Below are 26,742 nucleotides of genomic sequence, written 5' to 3' on the forward strand. Positions count from 1 at the left end.
TAGCTTGCAATAAATTTGCTGCGTAACTATTTTTTTTCAGGGGCAGCCTTGACGAGATGGCGTCATGCATGGCTGGTGTTGGAATGAAATGCCTCAGTGGATCCTGCTTCACGGTTTTTGATATTTATGAGAGAATTCGTGAAATGTACAGGGTATATACTAACTTCCATTTTGTCGGTATATTTTAACAATCCTTTTATGTATGTGCTTCATGTGTCGTAGTAGATTTAAAGTAAAATTAAACCCTGATTTGTGCATTGAATAATTATTTTATTTTATATATTTCTAATAGGTTGTTAGGCAATATTCTACTACTACAAAAACATTCGACGATATTTTTGCATTGATTGAAAAACTGCTTGGATTGCATGGATCATTAACGACCATAAAAGAGACCATTAAATATTCCATATGTCCAATACACGGTTACTCTCCACCATTACCACGTGTTGAAGATCTTGTGTTCGGTAATTTGTCCAACCCTGTGTGTGACGAAGGTTTTATTCGAAACTTCACATCAGCAAGTCTTGATCTATGGACAAACTTTAATCTGGCGACAACGAAACAACAACTATGCGTGTGAGGGCCAAAATTTATAAATGTGGTTAACATTCTGTCAATAACATTTTTATTAATAACGTAATAGTTGCATGTGTGCGAAAAAGCCATGATAATCATTGAGAGCTGCAGACAGGTGTACACAATGTTTGGACCTGTGAAATCTCATCAGTGCAGCTGTTGCTAGCGGCACTGTGCTAGCTTTTACACCAGCAGGCACACAGATTTCCACTTTGTGGTACCTTTCGGTCAAAGTCGATCCGTTGGGTACCTAACTAGGTATCAAACAATAGAGATGAACCGCCATGGAGCGCACTATGACCAAAATTGCAGCTCTCAATGTTTATAACTTTAATTTTTAATTTCGTTAAATTTCAGATCCTCTAACGCCTTCGCGACCAACGTGAAAAACATGATTGACACAAGATGTAATCTGGATTTGTTTCCCGGGTTTGTCAACAACCTATTAACTGGAGTAAATATATATCTACAGCCTGTCGTGGAAAAAGCCTTCAGAATAGTTAGGAAACATTTTGCGAACATACAACTGCCGGAGTGCGGGAAATCAGGTGAAGTTTTCGAATCAACTAAATGTTTATGAGTAAAACAATATGCAGGAATAAAACGTCGTAAATGTGTGCATATAATTGTCATTTGTGTAAGAACGAAAGATGCTAAAGACTATAAATTTCTTACTTCTTTAGGTCCCCTTATTAGTTGTAACCGCTATTATATGTCGCCACACCCGTGTGAGCAAAGAAAAGCCTGGTTCTGTGAATACGTAAAGTGGAGATGGGAAATTGTACAACCACAAATTCCTGCTTACTTTCGATGGGTGGCTCAGAACAGGATCGAATTTCCTCAGCAAACTCCCTCATGTCTTACCGTACCCTACTACTTGTGCTCTCCAAAAAGTAACAGAAACTGTATCAGAGACTCGGCAAGCTGTCTCTTCTGTTGGTGTGATGATCAAGAATATACAAGTATGTGATCGCAGCGATTTGCTAAAACACTACCAACTTTGTCGATTTAGGTCATGTGATTATAAAAGTGAAAAGATGTCTATTTAAAACCCAAAAATGTAACTAAAGGCGAACATAAAAAAAATGTAATAATAATACACTTTTCCACAGAGCCAGAGTTCATGCACCAGTACTACCGTCGTGATTTCAGAGTATACAGCGAATTTCTTTCCCACTATCAATACGTCAACAACCTTGTAAACCAAGGGTGTGCTTGAAAGAAACTTTGTGATATCAACTAACGTGTTTTTCAGGTGTCCAACGACCCCATCAACACTAACACATTCAAATTAAACCCATGCTTTACTAACATGGTCAACGCTTTAAATGAGTTTTGTTTTTGTTGACTGCATCGCAGTGACTTTTTGAGTAATTTGCTTTATATAAATGGCAATACAGCATTGGCATTTATGTAATTGTGTTCTACATTTTTACGCGACGATATGTGATAGGTAGGATAAGTTCTCTACGAGATCTAATTCATTCAAGCGCGAATTCTGCTGATTTTGCTGCAAGCAAGAGCAATCATGCAAGACAGAGGTAAAGAGGAAGGTCAATTACTTTGTCCCACTTATCGAGCATCGTCTTCGAGCATTCGTTTGCAACTTTAGCATTTCTGAAAATTACATTCCTCAGAGGAAACTGCTGATATTCATCCCTTACCCATGTGAGCAAAGAAAAACTTGGTTTTGTGAGCACGTAAAGGTCTAATTCAGTCAAGCGCGAATTCTCCTATTGTTTGAACTCGGTGAGAATCCGCTGACCTTGCTTGGATCCCAGGCAATCATGCAAGACGTGCTGACAAAGGCACTTTACTGAAACTACGGATATAACTTGAAGTGCAAGAAGATCATATGCCACGTGCAGGAAATATTTCTGTCACATCTCTTCAAATTTGGGCCCATACTGCAAAACTACGTCAAAATGGTGTTTGAACTGTTTTGCAACAACATTTAACAAGCGATATAGGTTTCTTCTGTCACGTGCACAAGTGAATAAGAAGGAAATTACCTCACAAAATAAGAAAATACTACAAGTTTTCTTTGATTAAAAACTGTGCTTGGGCTACGAAATCAAATAAATGATTTAGGGTGAAAGAAAACCAATGCAAAAAATGTATTTTTGCTTGTCATTTATTGTAACCAGTGGTAGGATTCAGCCGGTTCGCACCGGTTCTATAGAACTGCCAAAGGAAATTTTTGAGACCAGCAAACCGGTTAGCATTATTGGTTACTGTCAATGGATTTTTGTAACAGAACCGGCTGAAAAATATGACTTTTGTGATAGAACCGGCTGACAAAAAATTTGAATCCCACCGCTGAATATAACCCTAACGCTTTCTTCCAGTTAACTGTAACGATGTTCACAGTTTTGAATTTTAATTAAGGATTATCTGGCCCGCATCAATTAAATCCAGTCGCGTAATTTAGATCCGACAGAAATTAAAGATTGCGTTTTGTGGCAAACATACTTATCAAAACCTTAAGCTATTGACCTTTTTCTGTCATTATCTGACGAATACAAAACACATGCAGTTGTAACTTGGCATTCCTTTGTATAATTTGATAATATTTTTGTTTCTGTGTACAGCATTTGTTTGCAAATGACTTTGAAATGAGAATCGTCCCAGAAAATCTGGTGCTGAGCATTGTGGTAAAATAAAGCAAAAGTGAACTACATGATTATGTTGATCTGTGATTCCAAATGTTACTTTTTATAAATTGTGAACAATTTAAAACTTAGATACAGTGCAAAATTACGAGTAAATTACAAATTGCCTTTGGAGGAGAATATCAGATGAGCTTATAGTACAAAAATAAATTCTACAAGCGTTCAAGTTTGAGAAATATTCCGTTTTTGCTTTGGAGAATTATTCGAGGCTGAATAATTGGCTCTGGTGTTTCTTCATCCAAGTACAGGCGATATCGTTGAAGTGTTTGGGCAAGTACAATTTTCATTTCGTTCATTGCAAAGTTTTGCCCGATACAGTTTCTAAATCATCATTCAATTAATTGGACAATGTTGAAATGCTTTTGTTATTATGTGTAATCATTTACTTAAATTATGTTTTGAAAGAACTTCAATAATTTTAATTCACTATTACAACATAGCTGAAATTTACAACATAGCTAAGTCCAATGATCATTACCTCGAACCAGCTGAAAATGGCAAGTAAGCATGTGGAGGACGTTTTGCGATATTTTCTTTCGTAAATCTTTCTGGATCAAACTCCTAAAAATGTTTATATACTAAGTAAAAATCAGATAGAAACGCACAAAACACACTAATTGCATGTTTGCAGTAAAACATTGAAACCAAATATTAACTCTTTTTATGGGTTGTTTCGCTCACCTGAGCATTTTCCCACAGAAGCTCATTACGGTGAAGAGAAAATATATGCAAAGATGACGTTGCTCCCTCAGGAACAACAGTTTCGTGATGTTTGTTTAATTTGCTTCGTAAAATCATCGGCTCTTTAAGGCTTCTTCCGATTGAAAACACCGGCGGATAAAGTCTCATGCTTTCTTTGATAAACATCGTTAGATAATTGAACAAAGGTAAGTCCTTCCTGCATTCAAAGAACAAAGCATCACAACCTGTACCGACAGATTCAACATAACGTTCCAAAACATCTTATTGTGATAAATTTAGTAAACTTTAGATATAGGTTTCCAGAAAGCTTCTAGTCTGGATATTTAATTTAGTTTTCACCGGTTTAACCTCCAAATAAATTACCATTCAATGACTTGTTTGTCTCCCAGTGTTTCCTTCACTTCATTTCTGCATTTTTCCTGCAGGAGCGGATATTTAGCAAGATTGTACAAAGCCCATGCGACTCCTTGATAAGAAAAAGTTACACTTAACTTGTAGACTACGAAATGCATCTTAAAGCATATTTGTGAAAGTTTTTTTTTCCTTACCGCTAGATGTCGTGTCGTGTCCCTCGAAGAGAAATGTATCAACTTCATCACGAATTTCACGGTCCGTCAAACCATTTCCGTCCTCATCCTAAACACAAAAGATCTCCTTTATCATTTTGTCATATTTTACGCAAAAAAAGCGCATCAAGTAACTGGAATTGTGTTTATTAAAAGAACATAATGTTTGTAGGATGGTCTACACGTGCCTTTGTCTGAATTAATATGTCCAGAAAATCCAGCATTTTCTTGCTGCCGGAGAAAAACTCTTGGTCTTCCAAATGTACATCTGTTTTTACCACTGTCTCCTGTTCTAGGACAACTCGTCTTTCCGCTATAATCTGTGTCAATGTGCAATGGTGAGTCATATCAAAATGGAGAATGCTAAATAACCAGGCAGTCAATCGTCACATATGTTTCAAAAACATTTATACAACGTGGATTTGGGCTTGTTCAACTAGCAATATAGTTTTCTAAAAACCTGTTCCGCTTGGGAATGTACAACGCTGAGTTCTTGCTTGAACTGCTTGCCAAAAGAGGTTCTCCAGAAGATAAAATCAGGAAACAGGTAAGGGGTGGCGGCACGCTTGTTTATTATGTCTCCAATTCCTTTTACAGCTTTAATATAGGGGTGACCGTTTCTGCAACATTGCATTGTGTTTAGTTTCTACCTTTGAAAATAGTAAACAATAAATGTAGCCTAAGTGTGTGTGTGGCATTTTGTTGATGAATGTGTCTGCAGTAAATTTATATATGATTTTCTCTGAGGTTAAGATCGTAAATAAGTTGACCCATAACTCGGACTGAAGTTATTTCATAGTATTCACAATGTGTGGTTACTGCGATAATGCAGTTTGTGCTCTTGTCAGCATCCGTTATATCTTTGTTTAAAATAAGTCACACATAAATATGGAGTTTCCACCTGAGTTGGCAGTTGGTGTTGGAAGACATGGCGCATTTCAGCATTGTGTCCAGCGTCATTAGGCTGACATCTTCACTTATGTCAATAGGAAGGCCAACTGCTTTGTCCCACTTGTCGAGCATCGTCTTTGAGCATTCGTTTGCGACTTTAGCATAACTGTAAAATTATAATTCTTGGAGGAAATTGCTGACAATTATCTATTCAAAGTCGTTTGTATCGGAGTGTGTTAGCATGTAAAAGCGAAGAGAAAACTACATAGTTTACATTTTTATTTCAATTAGATGAATATAACCCCATTTCCACCGATATATTTTTTTGGGAAAAACAGGTTTGTTCTAACATTCATACCCTTTAAGAATGTTGAAGTGGAAGGCAGGTGTCAGCAAATGTCGGTTTCGTTGCCATTTCTTTCCGTGGCTCGTCAACAAACCATCTCCAATCCATGGCCGTATAAAGCCGTACAACAATTCGGATTTGGGGGCTTATGAAAATACAAAATGACCAATGACAAATTGTTGTATTCAGTTTTGACAAACTCACCACCGCTCGACAGAAGAGATATTGCCGTATCGGAGTGATGCAATACGAGAGATGTAACATACGGACCGAGCCAGTGGTGAAACATGGTTGGGTGCGTTTCATATCTTTTGGATCTCTTCAGAAGTCCTTCTTGGTTTCCTGGAAACTGCATGAAGTCGAAGGTGTACATTTGTTTTATATTTCAGAGCTAAATTCTTACATAAACGTTGGCCGCAAATTTATAAAGTTAAACTGCCGGAAGGCTATTTTAGAGCAATTTAGCGCTGCAGTTTCTGAGCATATTATTTACTTAAATGTCTGTAGTTAAAATTAAAAGTAAAAAACAGAGTTTCTCAACGCGTTTGGGTCTGTGAGTAATAGAAATTTTTAGATCTACATCACCAACATAACTTGTCCGTTTTTGTTAATGTCTTCATACAAATTGAGCACCACCCAAAGTATTTGTGCTTTAGATACTTCTGTGGGCAACAAGATAGGTCACTACAGACCAAGAGTTGAGAAACTCTGGCATACATGTTTTGTCTGGACCTTAAGTGTACATGGAGATAAAGGCATATTGGCAAATATCTTCGTTCAGTTTTCAATAAAATAATACTGGCTTTTTTTAGACATGCTGGAAAATTGATTTCATTCCAATAATCAAGTATTATGATGGGGCGAATTTTCTCAGTATAAAACTGTTTGTATCACATGGACATCTTCACCTGTTTGGCGTGTCCAAAGAACCAATGTCTTTCTGTAGGCCCTGCAGCCCCATCAAGGTTCTGTACCATTTTGTATGTTTTGTATGCAGGTCTAGCAACATTCCATGCAGCAAAAACCAGTAATGCAAAGAGTGCAACATCAATCATCAACATGGGCGTTAAAAGGCCTCCAGACCACATAGTCTCGTAAAATCGGTCAAAAATTGCCATTTTAAGTTGCTGTAGAGTTTAAATTATATGGCAAATAAGTACATCGGTACAAATTTATACCTTTTAAATACATATCCTGTTATAAAAACTGTTAATATGTTTATGTTCATAACATAACTTATATCTAATTCGCTAGAAAAGTTGGAATTACACTGAATTACTCTGTCGAACTGCAGTGCCAAGTGCTGGTTTTATGCAACTGACTATCTCGCGTTTGCAGATATTGTACACGAAAATGTTACAAAGAACAAACTTTCAACCTTCTACATTCATGTTCAACATACCAGCACTGGCAACAAGCAGTCAGTTCAATAGGAGCAAATATTTGCACCTAATGTGCTGTTCAAATAAAAGTGTCACGTTTTCGTTCTGACTTGATATTTCTGGTGGCATTTTTCGATTGCCAATAGGCCACTATTAAAAGTATAACACAACAGTATGTTTTGGGTTAGTGATCTGAAAGGGGTTTTCTCATTAATAGTTACGAACATATATGCCCCTTTTTCAGGAAATTCAATTGAGGAAGTCTGCCTAAAGAACAATCGTGTCAACAGAACTTCCGTACGATGTACAAAGAAATTGTTATCACTGTGCGCAGTTATATACGTGTATCATATAATCTATCGCACGGACTTGCCAAAGCATAGGTTCGTGCTCATTGAAACTATGCTTACTTGCAAACAGCATGTCAACATACTCACCAAGATAATAGTACTGCAGTATTGGCCAAAGTGGTTTTATTTCCGAACAATTTCAACAAAAATTTGTACAACCTTTGGCGTTAAGGTCATCTGCACTAAAGTTTTTTTATCCTGAACAACCCCAATGAAATCAGCATCTTAAATTTACAATAGCTTTATTATTTCCGAAACATTTTCCCTTTTTGATGCTTTGTTGTATCTGTGATGAACAGAAACTAAATAAATTTGCATTGTGCAGTATTGTGAACTAAACGCTTGGTGCTGAATAACTTCCTCTTCGAACTTGCATGTTTCCTTTATGATTCAATTTATTGGAGAAAAAAAACAACTGCACGAAATTCAAGTTCAAATTGCCATTGATAGAAAAAGTTACTGTGGCAAGCGTTCTAGTTTCACATGAATTCCATCTTTGCTCTGCAAAGTGAACCTCGACTCCATTATAGGTTCAGGTGTTTCTTCATCCAAGTATAAGCGATATCGTTGAAGTGTTTGGGCAAGCGCTATTTTCATTTCATTCATAGCAAAGTTCTGACCGATGCAGTTTCTGCAACACGTTTGGAAAATTATGGTTGGTGAATTTTGAAAAATCTAGCTTTACATAATGTAAACAACATTGCGACAACATACCTGGAACCAGCAGAAAATGGTAGATAAGCGTGTGGGGGTCTTTTAGCAATATTTTCCTTCGTGAATCTTTCAGGATTAAATTCCTAAAAAAATTGATTGTGAAGATAGATTTTAAGACAAAAAGGTTATTTAGGTTAAACAAGGGATTCACATCCGCGGCCTATAGAGCATGCGTCCTGCAACCACCATTTTTGCGGCTCTCTTGTAAACATCATAAACGTACTTTTATAATGGAACGCCCAAATGCAACAAAAAGTTTCACAATAATTTACTGCATGCAGTTTTGCATTGTTATTATGGGATGTTATTTTTCAAGGTTTGTTTTAAGCAGGTGCTGTTTTTATGTTACACCTTACAAACATGGGGTTACGCATTAGGCTCCCACACCTAAAAGGCTTGAGAACACTGAAGGTTATACTCACTTTTTGTGAATAGTTTTGTAACAAATATAATATCTCACCAATGGTTTTTCCCAAACCAACTCGTTACGGTGCAGTACAAAAATGCTCAAAAATACTGTTGTGCCCTTCGGTATCACAGTTTCATATTGTCTGTTTAAATTGCTTCGCACAACCAACGGCTCCTCTAACTTCCTTCCAGTCCCGGAGACAGGGGAATAAATCCTCATACTTTCTTTGATGAACATTGTCAAATATGTCAGCTTATTCAAGTCATTCCTGGAACATGTGCAAATTGTAGACATATTTCTGAGAAGAAAGATACTGGCCCATACTGTTGAAAACATTGACATGTTTAATTTACTTAAAACGTTTTGGCAAGGACTTTTGTTATCATCTTTATTCTGACAATTATGAGCAGATCCGTAAATAGTGTTTCTAAGTTTGCAGGACATAATTATTTCACAAAGAATATGTGGTTCCGCGCAAAATTATGCAACTTGTGCAAAGCATAAAAAGCCAAAAACATTCTTGTTATATCTACCAATGTACAACATGATTTTCTCCGATCATTTCCTTAACTTCGTTTCTACATTTTTCCTGCATGTCAGGGTGTTTTGCAAGATTGTACAGCGCCCAAGAAATACCTAGAAATGTAATTATTTGTGAACAGAAAGTGGTAATTCTTTGTTGATTTTAGATCTACAATCTAAAATTTTTGAACATTCGCATGTGAGTATTTTCAAAACTTGCCAAAAAAACAAGCTCATAAACTATAATCACGATAATTAAACTTACCGCTAGATGTCGTGTCGTGTCCAGCAAACAAAAAAGTGTCAACTTCGTCACGAATTTCACGGTCCGTCAAACCTTTTCCATCCTCATCCTGTTTAAACAAAATAAACTTAAAAGTTTAAATAACATCGTCACAATGCCCACTAAGCTGACCTTCGTTTGTATCAGAATATCAAGGAAGTCCAGCATTTTCCTGCTCTTATACGGAAAATTTTCATCACCTGACCTATCAGTTTGTTGTGGTGCTGTGGGATTTTGCAATGTTAGTCTTCTTTCCGCTATAACCTGTAAGTAAGATTGACGTTGGTTAGTCGTAATGGTTACTTTTTTTTTGTTTTAGAATCTTCAAAAACGATTTTACCACACTTGTTGTGCCGAGGAATTGTTTGCGACAGAAATCAAATTGTAAAAAATAACATTAATAACCCTTAAGCCTGCTTACCACACGCTTTGCGCCATCGAAATATTAGTTTGCTTTTGTTACAAACTGTCGCCCAAGCGTAATGGCAACAACGCGTGTGTGGACCAGCCTTCAAAACATTTTCAAATTAAATATAAAAATAGTTGATTTTTTACCTTTTCAGCGTGGGAGTGAACGACATTTAAGCATTGCTTCAACTCTTTTCCTGTGCTAGTCCTCCAGAAAATGAAATCCGGAAACAGTAGAGGGGACGACATCCGCTTACGAAATAGTTGCGCAATATCACGCACGGCCTTGATGTAAGAGTGTCCATTTCTGTACAAACTTTCAGTTATGCTTACCACGATAAAAATAAGTTGTTTGTGAGAAACGGCATGTTTAATCATAAAAAAAATTCTCACCGGAACGATTACATTTACAGGAAAAAATACAACATCGTGATTTAGAATACTCGGTGAGATTTCTTAAATAAGTAAACAAAGTTACTAAATTTAACTTTCTTATATCTATTTGGGACACAGCAGCCGTTGAACTCTTACCGGAACAACGTACCGCCAGAATTATGCCTTGTACCACGGGAAGAGTATAAAAAACCATAGTGCCACGCTTACTTGACATGTTGGCAGTCAGTTTCAGAGGACATTGCGCATTTCAACATGGTGTCCAACGTCATTAAACTGACGTCAGCGGATACGTCAAGTGGTTGGTTGACGTTCTTTTCCCATTTGTCCAGCATAATGGCGACTGTTTCATTTGCAATTTTTGCATAACTGCAATTAAATACAATACATTTTTATATGTTGCAGCAATGGGTTTATTATAATATATAACATTTGACTTTTTACCTTGCTACTTTATACATATTTACAAGCTTATTAGGAGAGAACAGAAACCATAGTTCTTGTGTAACAAAGAAGGAAAATGCATGCTTTTTTTACCCTTTAAGAATGTTGAAATGAAAAGCAGGTGTCAGCAAATGTCGGTTTCTTTGCCATTTCTTCCCTTTACTGGTTACCAAACCGTCACCAATCCATGGCCTCATGAACCCATAAGCTAACTCCGGTTTTGGTCCTGTAATTTAAAACGAAATGTACAACACGAACCCAATTTTTGGCGACGAATTAGGAATTACTTTTGCAACTCAAACCAAATCCAAATACGCTATAATGTAAGAAAGTGCTTGAAACTGGGATTGTTTAAACCATTTTTAATAAATTGAATTTTTTTGCAGGATTTTGACTCTGCTCTGCATAGCGGGTAAAAGTATACTACCTTAAGTTGTAAGATAATGCTGACGTGATATCATTTTCTGGGCAAACAACAACTTTGACTCAGGTCGGGCTCTACCTTAGTTCTACTGAAAGAAAGCCAAAGATAACATGATTTACCTCCGCTTGATAACAGCGGTATCGCCACGTCAGAATGATGCAAAGATATTGCGGTGATCCACGGTCCGAACCACGATTGAAACATGGTAGGATGGGTAGAAGTCAGTTGACATCTTTTCAAAAGCCCTTCCTGACCGGGTGGAAACTGAAGGTAAGAAACATGGTTGTTATAAATCAACTCATGAAACAAAACATCATTGTAGGACCTCAGGGGTGTGTGCCTTGTTGTTAAACGCTATCGCGCGTGTACAAACCGACCAAATAGTTCAAGCTGTTCGAATAGCGCCTGCCTATAGATTCAATCAAGGGCCTTGCAGGGAAATACAATGGTGTTTGGATACGCTAACATCAGGATAATATTATCGACACCCCAACAAATGACAAGAACCGACTATAGGTTTTGACGAAAGGCTTGTATATTTACTGCCTACAAGGGCAAGAATTAAATAATTTCGCACAAAATAACCCAGACACTTCCGTTACAGGTTCGGTCGTTTTTATGCCTACATGGCATATGCAATACCAAGGGCCCTTGATGTTTATGTACGCCACCAAACCTATAATTATATTTTTTCTTGTTATACTTCCGCTTAAAGAGGTTGACCATGGAACAAAAGGTGATTAATAACTTCAAATAAGTTATATTAAACAATATTGTGTAGGCTTCACGTTTAACATATCAACAATACATATTTACGTACCTCTGTACTATGACCAAAAAACCAATGCTTTTTTGTAGGACCTGCAGCTTTCTCCAAATATGTCACTGTTTTGTATATTCTGAAGGCAGGTATGGCGACATTCACGATAACATATCCAAAAATTAATAAAACCGTCAGGTCAAAGATTACTGCAGACGTAACAAAACCAGCAGACCACAAACTGTGGTACAGGTGGGCAATAAAGGACATCTCAGAACCTGTCGAAAACACTGAAATCAAAGTTAGCATTATCTAAATCGATCGCAATGTCGCTTTAAACTGGGAAATTGTACAGACACAGTTTTCGGCCTTTTAATACCAAACCACAGCGAAAAATAACCTGACATGGCGTGTTACACTTTCAGACAATATTAAATTGAAAAAGAATAAGACAATGCATTAATTGCAATAAACAGTATTCTACATAAAGCTCACCTGTTCCGCGAATTAACCGAAGTAGCAATGCAATGTATTTTGCTCAGTTAAGTCGCAACAGCAAGACCGCATTCCGTGCACTAATTCTGGACTACGCACAACGGCGACGAAGCACTTGTTTTCGTGACACAAAGTAACCCCAAGTCGTCGAACAGTTGGAAGGAGGTCAAATAGCTCTGCGCCGGAAAGTCATAGCAATGCATATCTCGAACTTTCCGAGAACACTTCTGCTTCAAAGCTTGTGTACATATGTAATTGGGGCAAAGTACATGGCGATATATGTGCTGAGTAACGGTGGTCAACTTTATAATACACTTTATCTCAACGGGTATCAAAATATCGACGTCCTACATGCTGCATATTATTGTCACATAATCATTATTTCCAATTTGTACGCGTAAAAAACACAGTGTTACAAAACTATTTAATTGTATGGTGCTGTCCTGCTCGGGCTGGCAGGATACAATAGTGTAACATGAATAATTAATTAGTGCTTGCTATCTTTATGCTGTGAGGTAGACTGTGCATGAGGGTTGTGTTCAATTGCGTTGTGTCAGCAAGCATAAAACAAGCCGAAATAACAAATTTACATAACACACTGAAAACAGTTCTGTTACAAAAGGCAAAATCTTCGTGGATTGTTAGCAAGGAAAGCAGCAATTTACCATATTAATTAGTGTAGAAATCGGGGCAAGAACAGTTCATATGCTGGCACTTCTATATGTTTTTAAGTTTGACGTGAATTCCGTTTGTGCTTTGCAAAGTCAAAAGCGAATGCATTATTGGTTCTGGTGTTTCTTCATCCAAATACAAGCGATATTGTTGAAGTGTTTGAGCAAGTACAACCTTTATTTCGTTCATAGCGAAATTCTGACCGATGCAATTTCTGAAGCAATGCCAGGTAAAAAATTTCAGTTTTAACTTTGGTATTTTTACGTACTAACCTGGAACCAGCAGAAAATGGTATGAATGCATATGGGGATCTTTTGGCGATATTTTCTTTTGTAAATCTTTCCGGGTCGAATTCCTATGCAAAATAAGTGTAAGTTTAATATGTCGTTCGTGTTAAATGTGCAATATAAATATACAAACACAAGTATAAACAAAGTTAGTTGTTGACAATAGTAAAAGCAAAATTAAACAGGACTGCTCTTCAGCCATAAATTAACGTACTTAATTTTTTGGACTTGCTGTATGGCAGACGAAAACGTCGAAAAATCAAGTTTATACGTTAATTTATGCCATGAGAGTAGTCCTGTTTAACTTGTAGTATGCCTGGAAGCAAACGTAGCACAGGAAAAGCAAATTCTATTATTCTGGACGTTAGTATCAAGGTGTGAGCAATAGCTTTATACCTGGAGAATTAACGATCTCAAAAAAAATATTGAAACATTTTCTTTACCAGAGGTTTATCCCAGAGGAGTTCATTGCGATGAAGAGCAAAGATGGACAGAAAACAGTGCGTTCCTTTGGGTATCACAGTTTCATATGATTTGTTGTGCTTGCTTCTGAGGGTTATTGGTTCTTCCAAAGTCCTTCCAGATCCAACGACCGGAGTAAACAGTCTCATGCTTTCTTTTATGAACATCGTCAAATAGTCGAATTTGGACAAGTCATTCCTGAAAAACAGTAAAACAGAGAGCTCTTGTAACATGTTCCTTCGCCCTATATGTTGTGAACAAAATACATTGTTACAAGGTGTTATCGCAAGTGCGCACGTCTTATAGTATTAGTATAGATTTGCAACTAGGCCAGTGCTTCCCAACCAGTGGGTCGCGAAGCTATTTCAGGTGGGTCGCGAAGCAATTCTAAATGTTACAGTTTTCTATTAGATCACGAAATTATTGCATTATCATTACGTAACATCGTTTGGTCATGTCTCGTTGTTCGTCGCACAATAAAACTTGCATTAAAAGTGGGTCGCGAACTGAAAAAGGTTGGGAAGCACTGAACTAGGCCATACTATCGAGTCAGCGCGTAGTAAAAAGTTGTTTTTGAAGGACCAAAATTCAATTATTTTGTAAATTACCATTCAACCGAATGTCTTCCCTCAAGTATATTCTTGACGTCATCACGACATTTTTCTTGCATTTCAGGATATTTTGCCAGGTTGTACATCGCCCAAGAGATTACTGTGAAAACGAATGCAAACAATTACGCGTTTCGCCAAGCTTCAGATTTTAAGGTTTATGGATTTACCGCTGGATGTCGTATCATGACCTGCAAACAGAAACGTGTCGACTTCGTCACGGATTTCTTTGTCGGTCAAACCATTTCCGTCCTCATCCTTCAGAACGCAATACTGGTCAAAAAACACTTAAAAAACATTGCCAACCGACCTTTGTTTGCAACAAAATATCAAGGAAATCCGGCATCTTTTTTCTTTGTTGTTGGAAAACTTCTTGGTTCAACCCAGTGCTTTCTCCAACAGCTTGGGAATTTTGTAAAGTCTTTTGTCTTTCCGCAATGACCTATAGTGAGATGTTTAATGATTTTGTAGAATAAGTACAGTGAAAGGAAATATATCAAGCTGGCAACATTAGACTATCTTCTGTAACAGCACATCCCCAGCAGAAAGCAAAAAGTGAAAAAAGTAACAAGAAATAAAAACATCTAAGCTCTAAAAATAGTTTACCTGCTCAGCATGAGAATGAACAACATCTAATGCACTTCTAAACTGTTTTCCAATAGAAGTTTTCCAAAAAATAAAATCAGGAAATAGGTAAGGGGTGACCATTCGTTTGTTGTACAATTGAGCGATTTTTTCGACGGCTTTAATGTAAGGGTGTTTATCTCTGGAATGAAATATATGACATGTCTGTGTTGTTTGACACAAAGATTTTTGCAATAGACAGGAATTAGGTCAAAACTCAACATATCAATTTTATAATTTGCATGTCATGTGAAGTGGGTTGATGTCACTATAACTATTAATTAATACAAATGCTGAATCACCAATAACAGGAATAAATTGTTAGGCAATTCTGTCACATATACCAAAATTGCAATATAAATTTTAGAATCAGATATATACCTCATAACTTGGCAATTAGTCTGTGATGACATGGCACATCTTAATACAGTGTCAAGGGTCATCAAGCTCACATCATCAAACACATCAATGGGACGACCAGTAAGATTTTCCCATTTGTTAAGCATTATTTGTGTAGATTCATCTGCAATTTTGGCATACCTATAATATATAAATATAGAGAGAGGTCCTGTTATCACAGACCAAGAAAAAAAAAACAATGCAAGAGTTTAAAATAATTTTACTGCCATGTTTAGTGATAAAAGCATAACTAGTCAATTTTAAAAAGTATGTAACCATCATATTTATTCAATTAGTTAAAGCAGATACCCTTTAAGAATACTGAAATGAAAGGCAGGTGTTAGCAGATGTCGGTTTCGTTGCCATTTCTTTCCTTTGCTTGTCACTAAACCATCTCCAATCCATGGACGCAGAAATCCATATGCAAGCTCAGTTTTTGGTGCTAGATGGAACATAACAAGCTGTATGTTAGGCACATGTACTTCTTGTCCACATCACCATTGCCAATCTGTTCTAAATTCCTTTTCTAAACAACTATTTCAGAAACCGGTTTGGGACTAATCTTTTTTGGGAATGTTATGTTTGTGAGTTCTTTTTCCAAAATATTATAATTTGAAATCCAGATGGGGAGATTGTTCTGTTAAGTTTTAACTTGTAGAGCTTCTAAATCCACAAAAAAGCAGAACAGCAACTTACACACCTCCACTTAAAAGTAAAGTGACTGCGACATCAGGGTGGTGTAATGATAATGCCGTGATGAGTGGCCCAACCCAGTGGTTGAACATAGTGGGGTTGCTTGAAGTAATTTCACATCTTTTTAAAATCCCATCTTGGCTGTTTGTCATCTGTGAAAAACAAGACAAAATTTTCTATTGCTTCAAAAAGGGGTGAAAGTAGCCCTTAAAATAGTGCTGGTTGAACAAAAAACCTATAAAACAGTGGTTTATCACCACACTTGTTTCAGTTATATACACCAGATTGGAACAAATGTTGCAAATTATTTTGGTAATAAACCTAAATGGCCCTAAAGTTACTGAACTTAAGTTTTACTTCTCTGTTGTGCCCCAAAAACCAATGCTTTTTAGTAGGTCCTGCAGCTTCTTCTAAGTATGCCACCAACTTGTATCTTCTATACAGTGATTTAATGATATTCAGTGAAATGTTTCCAAGTGTTAGAACCAATATTAGATCAAAGATCAATTTTGAAGTAACAAAACCACTTGTGAAAAAAATGTCTTGTATGTCGAAAGACATTCTATTTGTGCCTGCGTGGTCTTGGTCAATTGTAGGATCTGTTTGATTTTGTACAAAATATATTATTAGTACAATGTCTTAGAAAAGCTTAGCTTCTACTTCCAACGACCAGCACATATTACTAAAGATATAATTTATTTGAGAAGTCTTGCACAGAAAAATTTAAAAATCACATCAACAAGATCAGTGGACCGTGTCGTTGGAACAGAACTACAACAATTTTAAACAAGATTTTTGCAGTAATGTCCAGACGTAATCAACATTCGTTTTCCTACAGTACTTTCAAGTAATTGTATAAAATATATAGGAAAAAGCAACAAAATATTTTAAGATCGATGCGAAATTTCAAAATGTTATGTGTTTTCCCGCCACTTACAAACCGGCTGTGACGTAACATTGTAGTTGCTTGCAAAAAATGGTGTTTGTTACGCTGCCCTTGGCAGTGCGGGTGGGCGTGACTCCTGCGCCCGGACAGTGTAACAGGGGGGTTTTCTACAATAGTCGTAACGCGCAACCCTCTTCCAAGAAAACTAACAAATCCGCTTTATTCTGACGGAGCTGCGGTTTCTACATAAACAGTTGTAGAATTAGCGACCAAAAACAAACACACAGAAATAAGCAAATTCTGCTTACCGAATTATTATAGCACCAGAGTCACAAATTTCGGGAGGTTTCAGATCAACCAGTCAGCGGAAAACAATGGCACTTAAATTATCTTTATGCAATAGGCTATTCAAATAGAAAATACATTTACAATAGGTCAGCAGCACTGGTAGACAATAACAAGTCAACAGCAGTGGCAGGCAGCAGTGTTCCACTAAGACAAATGTTCGTGTGACGCAACAACGGCACATTGAGATGACGTCAAACAATCACAACATAGAAAACACACACACAGCATACTAGTGGCGATGTAACACTCCCCCCCAAAATGTGGGAATAACATGAAACATTTTTACAAACACATCGCCAATATCGTGCGCACCGCGGCAAAAAATCAGTGTACGAAGGTATCTTCAGAAGACCGAGCAGTTACCCGGAGTTCATCTAGCAAACCGAGCTGACATCGCTCGGAAAGGTTGAGGAGGTCTCATCAGAATCAACGATGCGACACAGTTTTGTGATAGGGCGCCGAAAGACACCGCTGCTCGTCCGAACGAGCACAATGCGAACTTTTCCATTTTCATCGGGGTACGTCTCAATGATTCGACCGATCGCCCATTTTGAACGGCACTCAGATTCGCACACAAGTAGGACGACATCATTTTTCTTAAAGTTGCGATGAGAATCATGCCACTTGGGACGAGCAGTGATAACCGGCAGGTATTCTCTCATGAACCTCTTCCAGAAATGGTCAGCGAGAAACTGCACCTGACGCCAACGCCGTCTTGTATAGCAATCCTTTTTCTCTGCAATCGTCGGAGGCAGGTTGGGCGATCCTCTCATCAGCAGGAGATGATTCGGGGTCAGCGGTTCTTCGTCCCTATGATCAAATGTCACCGGGACAAGGGGTCTTGAGTTGATTATGGATTCAGCTTCCACAAACAAGGTCTCCAAGACTTCATCAGACATCACCTGGGAACCAGCAAGCGAGGACATGATCCGATGAACAGAACGAATCATACGTTCCCAAACGCCACCCATGTGGCTTGCAGCAGGAGGGTTGAATGACCACGACGTCTGTTTCTGAAGCAGAAATTCAGAGATTTGAAGCTGGTTCCATGCTTGCAACGACTCTCTCAGTATTTTCTCGGCACCAACAAAATTTGTGCCATTGTCGCTGAAGATATGCTTTGGTGCTCCGCGTCTCCCAATGAAACGACGAAGGGCAGCTATAAACGAATCAGTAGACAGACTGTGGGCAACCTCCAGATGAACAGCACGGATTGTAAGGCAGGTGAATATGCAACCGTAACGTTTCACTTCGCTGCGACCCTGCTTCACCAGAAAAGGACCGAAATAGTCAATTCCGACATTGGAGAACGGAGGTTCAGCGATTCCCAAGCGAGCCGACGGCAGATCGGCCATCATCTGCCGACCCGGTTGAGCATTGCGGCGTCGACAAGACAGACATTTTCCAAGCACGCGCCGTACGGCAACACCGCCCTTGTGGTCCAGTAGTCTTGTCGAACTGAAGTCCAGGTGTGTCCCATCCCGGAGTGTCCAACTCTTTCATGATGGGCCAGGATTAATAGGTCAGTCAAATGCGAAGAATGGGGCATGATTGCAGGATGTCTCGCGTTGAAACTTATCGGCGCTTTGTCTAAACGTCCACCAACACGGAGCACTTGATCAACCAGAACAGGGTTTAACTTGTACACAGAACGACTGCAGTCAGTCTTTTTCAGTCGAGAATTTCCACTTAATGCAGAGAGAAGTAAAGCAAAACTTTTCCGCTGCTCGTACTTGACAAGTTCCAACTCGGCAATCTTCAACTCAGACAAGCCAATGTCAGTTGACGGGACAACTGATAATTTCCTTCGATGTATCAAAAACATCTTAAATCTCATCCACCAGGCCACGGCTTTCTTTAATCGGTGTAGGCACGAGTAACGTTCAATGATTCGATCCATGGGGTGCTTCGGCTGATGTACGTTAACAGTACAGGAGGCTGCAGCCTTCCCCATCGGATTAAATTCCTCAGGAATATCGGCAGCATTTGGCGGTTGCGACGGCCAGTTGGTTTCTGGCTCCAGGAGAAACATTGGGCCTTTTAACCAGCGACTCGAATTGACAAGGGCATCAGCGGGTAGACCTCTTGAGGCATCATCTGCGGGATTTAATTTTGTAGGAACGTGTTTCCAATTCGTAATGTCGGTCAGTCGCTCAATCTCTGCCAGGCGATTGGCGACAAAAACTGGAAACCGTTTGGTTGCATTTCGAATGCTTAACAGAACAGCAGTGGAATCACTCCAGAAAACTGAACTTTCAATGGGCAAGTCTAGTTCCTTTCTCATGAGGCGATCCAACCTCGCAGCGAGCACAGCAGCGGTGAGCTCCAGTCGAGGGATCGTCTTCGTGTTCAACGGGGCAAGTCGGGATTTTCCAATCAGAAAAGAACACATCACTGTCCTGTGATCGTCTTCGATGCGAAGATATGACACGGCGCCATACGCATACTTAGATGCGTCAGCGAAATGATGCAGTTGATACTTCAATGGAGGTTTCAGTTCCGAAGACCTGAAGCAACGTGGAACGACAACATTGCTTAAGTGAGGCAACTCAGCAAGCCACCTCTTCCAGTTATCGGATATCAATTCCGGAATGCCGTCATCCCAATTCAGTTCCATTCTGCACAAGTCCTGCAGCAATAACTTGGCCCTTAGAATCACGGGAGATACGAAACCCAGAGGGTCGTAAAGTGAACTGACAGCTGAAAGGATTCCTCTACGCGTGTGCGGCCTGCTCGGCGGTTTGACTTTGAACCAAAATGCGTCCTCCGCAACAGACCAATGAACACCAAGGACTCTCTGTTGCGTAGCATCATCGAGGCAACGCGATTTCACAACCTTTGCTCGATCGTTTTCGGGAACCGACTCCAAAACGCGCTGTTCGTTAGAGAGCCACTTTGTCAAGCGAAATCCTCCTCTGGCTAGCAGGTCTTTCAAACGAAGACGAACAGCGATAGCAGTTTCTATATCCTTGACGGATGCGAGGCAGTCGTCCACATAAAAATTGCGCCGCAAAACGGATTCAACCTGTGGATCAAAGTTTTTACCGAATAAATCTGCGGTCTGCCTCAGACAGAAGGTGGCGCAACTCGGAGAGGACGTTGCACCAAATAAGTGCACTTTCATCCGGTGAGGCGTCGGTGTACAGGTCAGATCTCCACCGGGCCACCAGAGAAATCGAAGTGCATCGCGATCACGGGGTTCCACCCGAACCTGGTGGAACATTGCCTCGATGTCGGCAATCAAGGCAACCGGCTGACAGCGAAAACGGGTTAGCACGCCAACCAAACTGTTTACAAAATCAGGACCTTGCATCAGTGCGTCGTTCAGTGAGACGCTTCTGCTTCGGGCAGCACAATCAAAGACCACACGAAGCTTGTCAGGCTTGTGTGGGTTAAATACTGGGTGGTGAGGCAGGTACCAGATGCGATTGTCTGTCACGACCTTGTTGTCGGGAATTTCTTCGGCGTATCCTTTGGATATTACGTTTGCACCGTGTCTACATATCCCTTTCGCAGAACATCGTTGTTAGACAATCGTCTTTTCAAACCGACCAGCCGCTTTTCTGCCATCTGGCGGCTGGGCGGCAACTTTTCGATTCCAGGTCTCCAGGGTAATGGGAGCTCAAAATGTCCATCTTGGTGCTTCACCGATGCCTTCATCATGTCATAAACAATTCGATCTTCCCTGGATGTGGGCATGTCGAATACTGATGTCCCGTCGCCAAAGTCGCTCTTCCACAAACACTCTATCTCCCGTTGGAACATGACTTGTGCAACCTTTAAAAAACGGACATGTGCTTGGCTCCTTGCAGACGAACCAAGTGCGGGACCAAAGAGTGACCAGCCAAGAGATGTCTTTACAGCACAAGGGGTCCCCTGCGGTCCAGAACGTGTACACTGTACGTGGAAGGCTGCGGGGTTATCGGCTCCGATCAGTATCGTCACAGTTCCCCCTTCCAGGCGACGCAGGGGCAACTCCTTGAGGTGATTGAACTCCGCAAGCTTCTTCGCATCAGGGATCCTATTCGGCGACACGGGAATTTTGTCGATGGACAGCACTTCCGGCAACAACAACGGCTCTCCGTCATCAAGCGGCATGACGGTGAAGGACACAGTGGAGCCTTGGTACACTCGCGATTGATCTGTCAGAGTGCTCAGACAAATCTTTCGATCCTTGGATTGCAGACCAAGTTTATCAATCAGACCTTGTTCGCAAAATGTAGACGTAGAACCTTGATCAAGAAAAGCGTACGTATTTACCTCGATGTCGTTGTGTCTGACCTTTACGGGAACGACGTTGAGGTAGACTCCGCAGTTGTCCGTTGTAGCTTCCATTATCGTTGCCGATTGTTCTACCGGCGGTGGCTTCGGGGCAGGGTTCTCTGTAATCTTGCCGGGTCGCCTCTTCTGAAAGGCGCCATGCAACTTTGTGTGGTGAAAAGTGCCAGTGCAACCTTCTACCGAGCATGGCTTGCGAATCGTGCATTTCCCGCAACGATGACCTGAACAAAGGCATTTAAAACACAATCCATTTGTGACAACAAACCCGCGTCTATCCTGGGGAGACATTCCGTCGAATTTCGGGCACTTGGACAGGTCGTGAGGCTTGTTACAGCACGCACATGAAACGGGAGTAGGTGGGTTTTGACTTCGAGGCTGACTGGATGTCGACGACGAGACGTTGTACGCAGCAGCACGAGGACCCTTCTTTACCGAAACAGGGACGGGTTTTTCGTGCACGCTTTCGTAGACAGCCTCGACACCGAACAACGAGTTGGCGATGCGCGCTCGCTCTACGACAAAATTTGTAAAGGCGAGATATCCGGCTTGGGATCCAGTCTCGTCGAGCACTTGAACGGAACGTTCGATCCACTTCTCTTGAAGCCGGAACGGCAGTTTTCGAATTAGCTGTCTTAACGTATCCAAGGAGTTCAAGCTCGCGTACTCCTCAATATCTTCGAGTGAGCTGCGACACTTTTCTAAAAGGTCAGAAAATTCCATCAGGTCTTTTGGTCGACCTTGCTTGACTGGCGGAAATTGTTTGAGCCGACGTTCACATGCGTTGGCAATAATATGGGGTTGTCCGTAATCGTATTCAAGTCGGGAACGGGCTTTGGAGTATCCTGAGATCTTATCCTTGCTGTAGATCTCAAGTTTAGCAGCAATGAAGTCTTCGCAGAATTGCAACAAACAAACTAGCCGTGAATCTTGGGACTTCGTTCGGCTATGAACATGGGACTCAATAGCACGAACAAATGACCAGTAGTTCAACGGATCGCCATCAAACTTTCTGACCGCGGGCTGGGGCAAAACGATTCGCTGTTGTATGAAGTCCTCTTCTGGGACGTATCTACGCGACGGAGAGACAACATCCTGTATGTTCGACGGAAAGGGATCAGGACCTTGATATAACTTAGCAACGGGTGCGCTGACAGATTGCGGGAAAAACGGCTTCGTATCCACGCAAGTTGGGTGTGACCGTGGCACGACAGGGACAGCAGGTTGGTACGCATTTACCGGCGCAATATTTAACTCAGGTCGAAGCCCCCCGACAGAGGAACTTGTCACGGGAGGGTGTCTTGGGTCACACAGCAGGGGATCTCCAGCAATGGATTCTTCCTCCCACGCACGTACTTCAGCCTCGGCTATCTCAACCTCATCGTCGACCTGTTTTCTTCTTCGTTCAGCATCAAGTTCTGCTTTACGCCTTGCAAGTTCAGCATCAAGTTCTGCTCGACGCCTTGCAAGGTCAGCATCAAGTTCTGCTTGACGCCTTGCAAGTTCAGAATCTTCATTGACTTGACGCTGTGACACCCGAGCCAATTGAAGTTTAACACGAGCGGCTATTCTTTGACGGGTAATCGAGGAGGTGGAGGAAACAGAGCTATGTACGTCAACATGTGAACTCGACGATCGGCTTGATATAGTCTTCCGACGCCCAGTTGACTTCTTGGCGTTGGCAAACCACTCCGCAACACGAGAATCGAGTTCACGTTTTGCGCGCTGGCAATCCTGTCTTGCTAGAGCTAATTCTTCGCTGTTTTCAGCAAGCGGCGCATAGGCATCAATCAGGTCGGAAAAACACTTCTCCAACTGTGGCAGGTATTCTTTAACAAGCACAGCGTTGTCAATTTTCAGCATTAACTCTTCAACACGCAGACAAGATTGTTGCCATGCGTGCGCGCAGCTTGATACTAGCAAAACCGCCGGGTCCTCGACTGTGGAAGACGAAGACGGTGAAGCAGAATCACACATTTCAAATAGTAATAAATCCCAATGGTAATAAATCCAAACAGTTCGAAACGGACTGAGATTAAATCCAATAATTCAAAACGGGCTGAGAATAAATCCAATAATTCAAAACGGGCTGAGAATAAATCCAAATAATTCGATGGCTGAGAATAAATCCAATAATTCGAAACGATGTTACGCTGCCCTTGGCAGTGCGGGTGGGCGTGACTCCTGCGCCCGGACAGTGTAACAGGGGGGTTTTCTACAATAGTCGTAACGCGCAACCCTCTTCCAAGAAAACTAACAAATCCGCTTTATTCTGACGGAGCTGCGGTTTCTACATAAACAGTTGTAGAATTAGCGACCAAAAACAAACACACAGAAATAAGCAAATTCTGCTTACCGAATTATTATAGCACCAGAGTCACAAATTTCGGGAGGTTTCAGATCAACCAGTCAGCGGAAAACAATGGCACTTAAATTATCTTTATGCAATAGGCTATTCAAATAGAAAATACATTTACAATAGGTCAGCAGCACTGGTAGACAATAACAAGTCAACAGCAGTGGCAGGCAGCAGTGTTCCACTAAGACAAATGTTCGTGTGACGCAACAACGGCACATTGAGATGACGTCAAACAATCACAACATAGAAAACACACACACAGCATACTAGTGGCGATGTAACAGTGTTGGTGGCCCCGATTATCGTATTTGATTCATGTTTTGTTTGTGTGATGTGCTGCTTTTTGTTGCTAGAGTGTTTGTATTAGTGGCAAGTTCGTTTCTATTAAATGAACTAATGTCTATAAATGTCAAGAACATATAGCACGGGTCGCGTTACAGCAATGGGATTACAATTGTGGGGCAGGTTGCGGGGGCGTGCAAATTTGACACAGAAAATAAGCCTAAGCATTTAGTACACAGGCATTAGAAATGCTTCTGCAAAGACGTTGTCAGGTTTAGGAAGCCACAATTTTAGTAGTAGGCCTAGCCTAAATCTTTTTTCAACAAGCTTTAACACAAAACTACGTATCCGTACATGGAGAGATAAACAGTGAAGATCGTTTTCGTTTTGATGTAAATGTTTAACAGAGGAAACTGCAATCTCCCACAGCGATTTCAGATGAAACTCCAAGCGTAAAGCATGAAGTTGAAGCTGCGAAATGTTTAGGTTAAGAACCCCAGCCGTTCTGCGGCAAGTGCAGCGATCCACCAATGCGTGACCATTGTGCTTGTTCAGCATTTTCCGTTTTTTTAGCTGTGTATTGTAGTTAGGGAGGTCAACGTCAGAGAACATTTAATTTTATTACAGTTAAGGACTCGATTCAGAATGGACGATCTATCTCTCAGAAGACTCAAAGTCACCGACTGGCCAAGTGTCAAAAAACTAGTAACAAGGCAAGTTCAAGAGTCAAAAGTTATCAAATACGTTGGATTAACTGAAAAAGAGGGTTCGCTTCTAAAGTTCTTGAAGGCAAAGTTAGCCCTTCAACATAACAGGTCGTGGGGTTATTTCAAAAATAACGAAGCATTGGTGGCGTTGGGAATGTGTATTGTACATTATAAGGACCATCATTTAGCACTTACAGTATCAGTAGAGCAGACATTGCTTAATTCTGGAGCCAAACCTTCAAAAAATCTAAAGGCTTACGTTACGTTTTGTGACGAATTTAAATTGGAATTTTTCACAATGTTTAATACCGACGTTTATGTCCGCATGGGTCCAGCATATGTTCTTCCTGAATAACGAAAGCATGGTTCGTTTCATCGCCTTGCCATGCATTTGGAGAAAAAGCTAAAAGAAGAGAACATGTGTGTTTACATTGTTGAAGCTGCCTCAAAGAACACTCATCGTATGATGAATATGGCCGGTTACAAACCTATGAAAACTATACAGTATGAGGAATATGTTGACCCTTGTTCCGGTGAGAAGTTGTTTCATAACATCGAAAATGATGCAACTTGCTGTACTTTATTTTACAAGGTTAGTGACAAAATTTCTTCGAACATGTAATCGAGGAACTGCATGGAATAATATTTTTAATCAAGCAAATTTACTTTTAACTGTTTAGATTGCCTCTAAAAGATGGTAAATTACTTGTGGTTTTTGAGCTAAATCGCTTAACAATCTATGCCGTATTCCACGACGAGGCTCAGTGTATAGTATTCGCCTGTGTGCAAGTGTTGATATATTGTACGTCGTATTTGGCTCTTTTACAAACATGAGTTTTGTGATTTTCGTGTTCCGTTCCGATGTTTCATGACATTGAAAATGATGCAAATTGACTTTTAACCATCTGCAATGACTAAAGTGATAGGAGTGTTTTAAACAATATTGCATTAAATACATATGTAATTACCTTTCCTGCGAAAGGTCAGATGGTTGCTTTAAAAAACTGTGGCGACCACACTGTATATACATAGATTTTGCCTGTGTGTAAGGAAGCATGATATTGCTATTTTGTCAAGCCGCAGTTGCAGCTTTAATATTAACTTTTTTGTGTTTGCGTATCCCATTCATTTATCGCCTCACTTGGAATTGATCGCCAACTGGTCGAAGTCCAGATTACCACCTACATCGCTCACTTTGATATGCGCTGTCTGTATTTACAAGCAAACCCGTGAACATGCATTGCTCAGCACATTTTTGCTGGCAAATGGTGAAACAATCTTTGCAGAGAACACTTCACTTAACTGCAGTTAAGGTAAAAGATTCAGAATGGACGATATGCTTCGCAGAAAATTGACTGCCACCGACTGGCCGAGCGTCAAAAAACTAATAATAATGCAAGCTCGTGAGGACAAAATCAACCAGTATATAGGCATGAAGATTGAAGATGGTTCAATTCCACAGCTGTACAGAGCCAAATTGGCTCTTCAGCAGAACAGGTCGTGGGGTTATTTTCTTAACAACGAAGAATTGGTGGCGTTAGGAATGTGTGTTGTACATTACAAAGATCGTTCTACAGTATCGCTTGAGAATTCATTACTGAATACAGGCGTCCAACTTTCGAAGAAACTGAAGGCTCAATTACGTTTGTTTAAAGAATTTGAATTGGAATTTTTCACAATGTTCAAAACCGACGTTTATGTCCGCATGGGTCCAGCATATGTTCTTCCTGAATATCGAAAGCATGGTTTGTTTCATCGCCTTGCAATGCATTTGGAGAAAAATCTAAGAGAAGAAAA

General features: G+C 40.1%; 3 protein-coding genes and 1 pseudogene across 3 annotated transcripts; all 4 read right to left on the reverse strand.

Annotated features, from left to right (window-relative positions):
* Positions 1–3,403: 3,403 nt before the first annotated feature.
* Positions 3,404–6,874, reverse strand: LOC145908469 (leukotriene-B4 omega-hydroxylase 3-like). The gene is made up of 11 exons (XM_082995760.1): positions 6,665–6,874; positions 5,961–6,105; positions 5,769–5,901; positions 5,421–5,576; positions 4,980–5,139; positions 4,708–4,839; positions 4,502–4,589; positions 4,317–4,419; positions 3,933–4,149; positions 3,730–3,812; positions 3,404–3,572 (listed from the first exon to the last, which is right to left on the reverse strand). The coding sequence occupies exons 1-11, from the start codon at positions 6,872–6,874 to the stop codon at positions 3,404–3,406; spliced, it is 1,596 nt and encodes a 531-aa protein (XP_082851886.1).
* Positions 6,875–7,872: 998 nt separating this feature from the next.
* Positions 7,873–16,691, reverse strand: LOC145908912 (uncharacterized). The gene is made up of 22 exons (XM_082996231.1): positions 16,443–16,691; positions 16,093–16,237; positions 15,702–15,834; positions 15,375–15,533; positions 14,976–15,135; positions 14,680–14,811; positions 14,540–14,627; positions 14,370–14,472; positions 13,743–13,959; positions 13,285–13,367; positions 13,067–13,226; positions 11,906–12,157; positions 11,205–11,349; positions 10,755–10,887; positions 10,428–10,586; positions 9,972–10,131; positions 9,549–9,680; positions 9,399–9,486; positions 9,145–9,247; positions 8,663–8,879; positions 8,203–8,285; positions 7,873–8,119 (listed from the first exon to the last, which is right to left on the reverse strand). Exons 1-22 carry the CDS (start codon positions 16,644–16,646, stop codon positions 7,945–7,947), a joined length of 3,231 nt encoding a protein of 1,076 aa, XP_082852357.1. The 5' UTR covers positions 16,647–16,691; the 3' UTR covers positions 7,873–7,944.
* A 1,002-nt stretch (positions 16,692–17,693) lies between these two features.
* On the reverse strand, positions 17,694–18,674 carry LOC145908914 (uncharacterized). Its single transcript, XM_082996234.1, has one exon. The coding sequence runs from the start codon at positions 18,672–18,674 to the stop codon at positions 17,694–17,696; it is 981 nt and encodes a 326-aa protein (XP_082852360.1).
* On the reverse strand, positions 18,674–23,574 carry LOC145908915 (uncharacterized; annotated as a pseudogene).
* Between the last annotated feature and the right edge of the window lie 3,168 nt (positions 23,575–26,742).

Source organism: Ascidia mentula, chromosome 7 (assembly GCF_947561715.1).
Source record: "Ascidia mentula chromosome 7, kaAscMent1.1, whole genome shotgun sequence".
NCBI classification, from domain to species: Eukaryota; Metazoa; Chordata; class Ascidiacea; order Phlebobranchia; family Ascidiidae; genus Ascidia; species Ascidia mentula.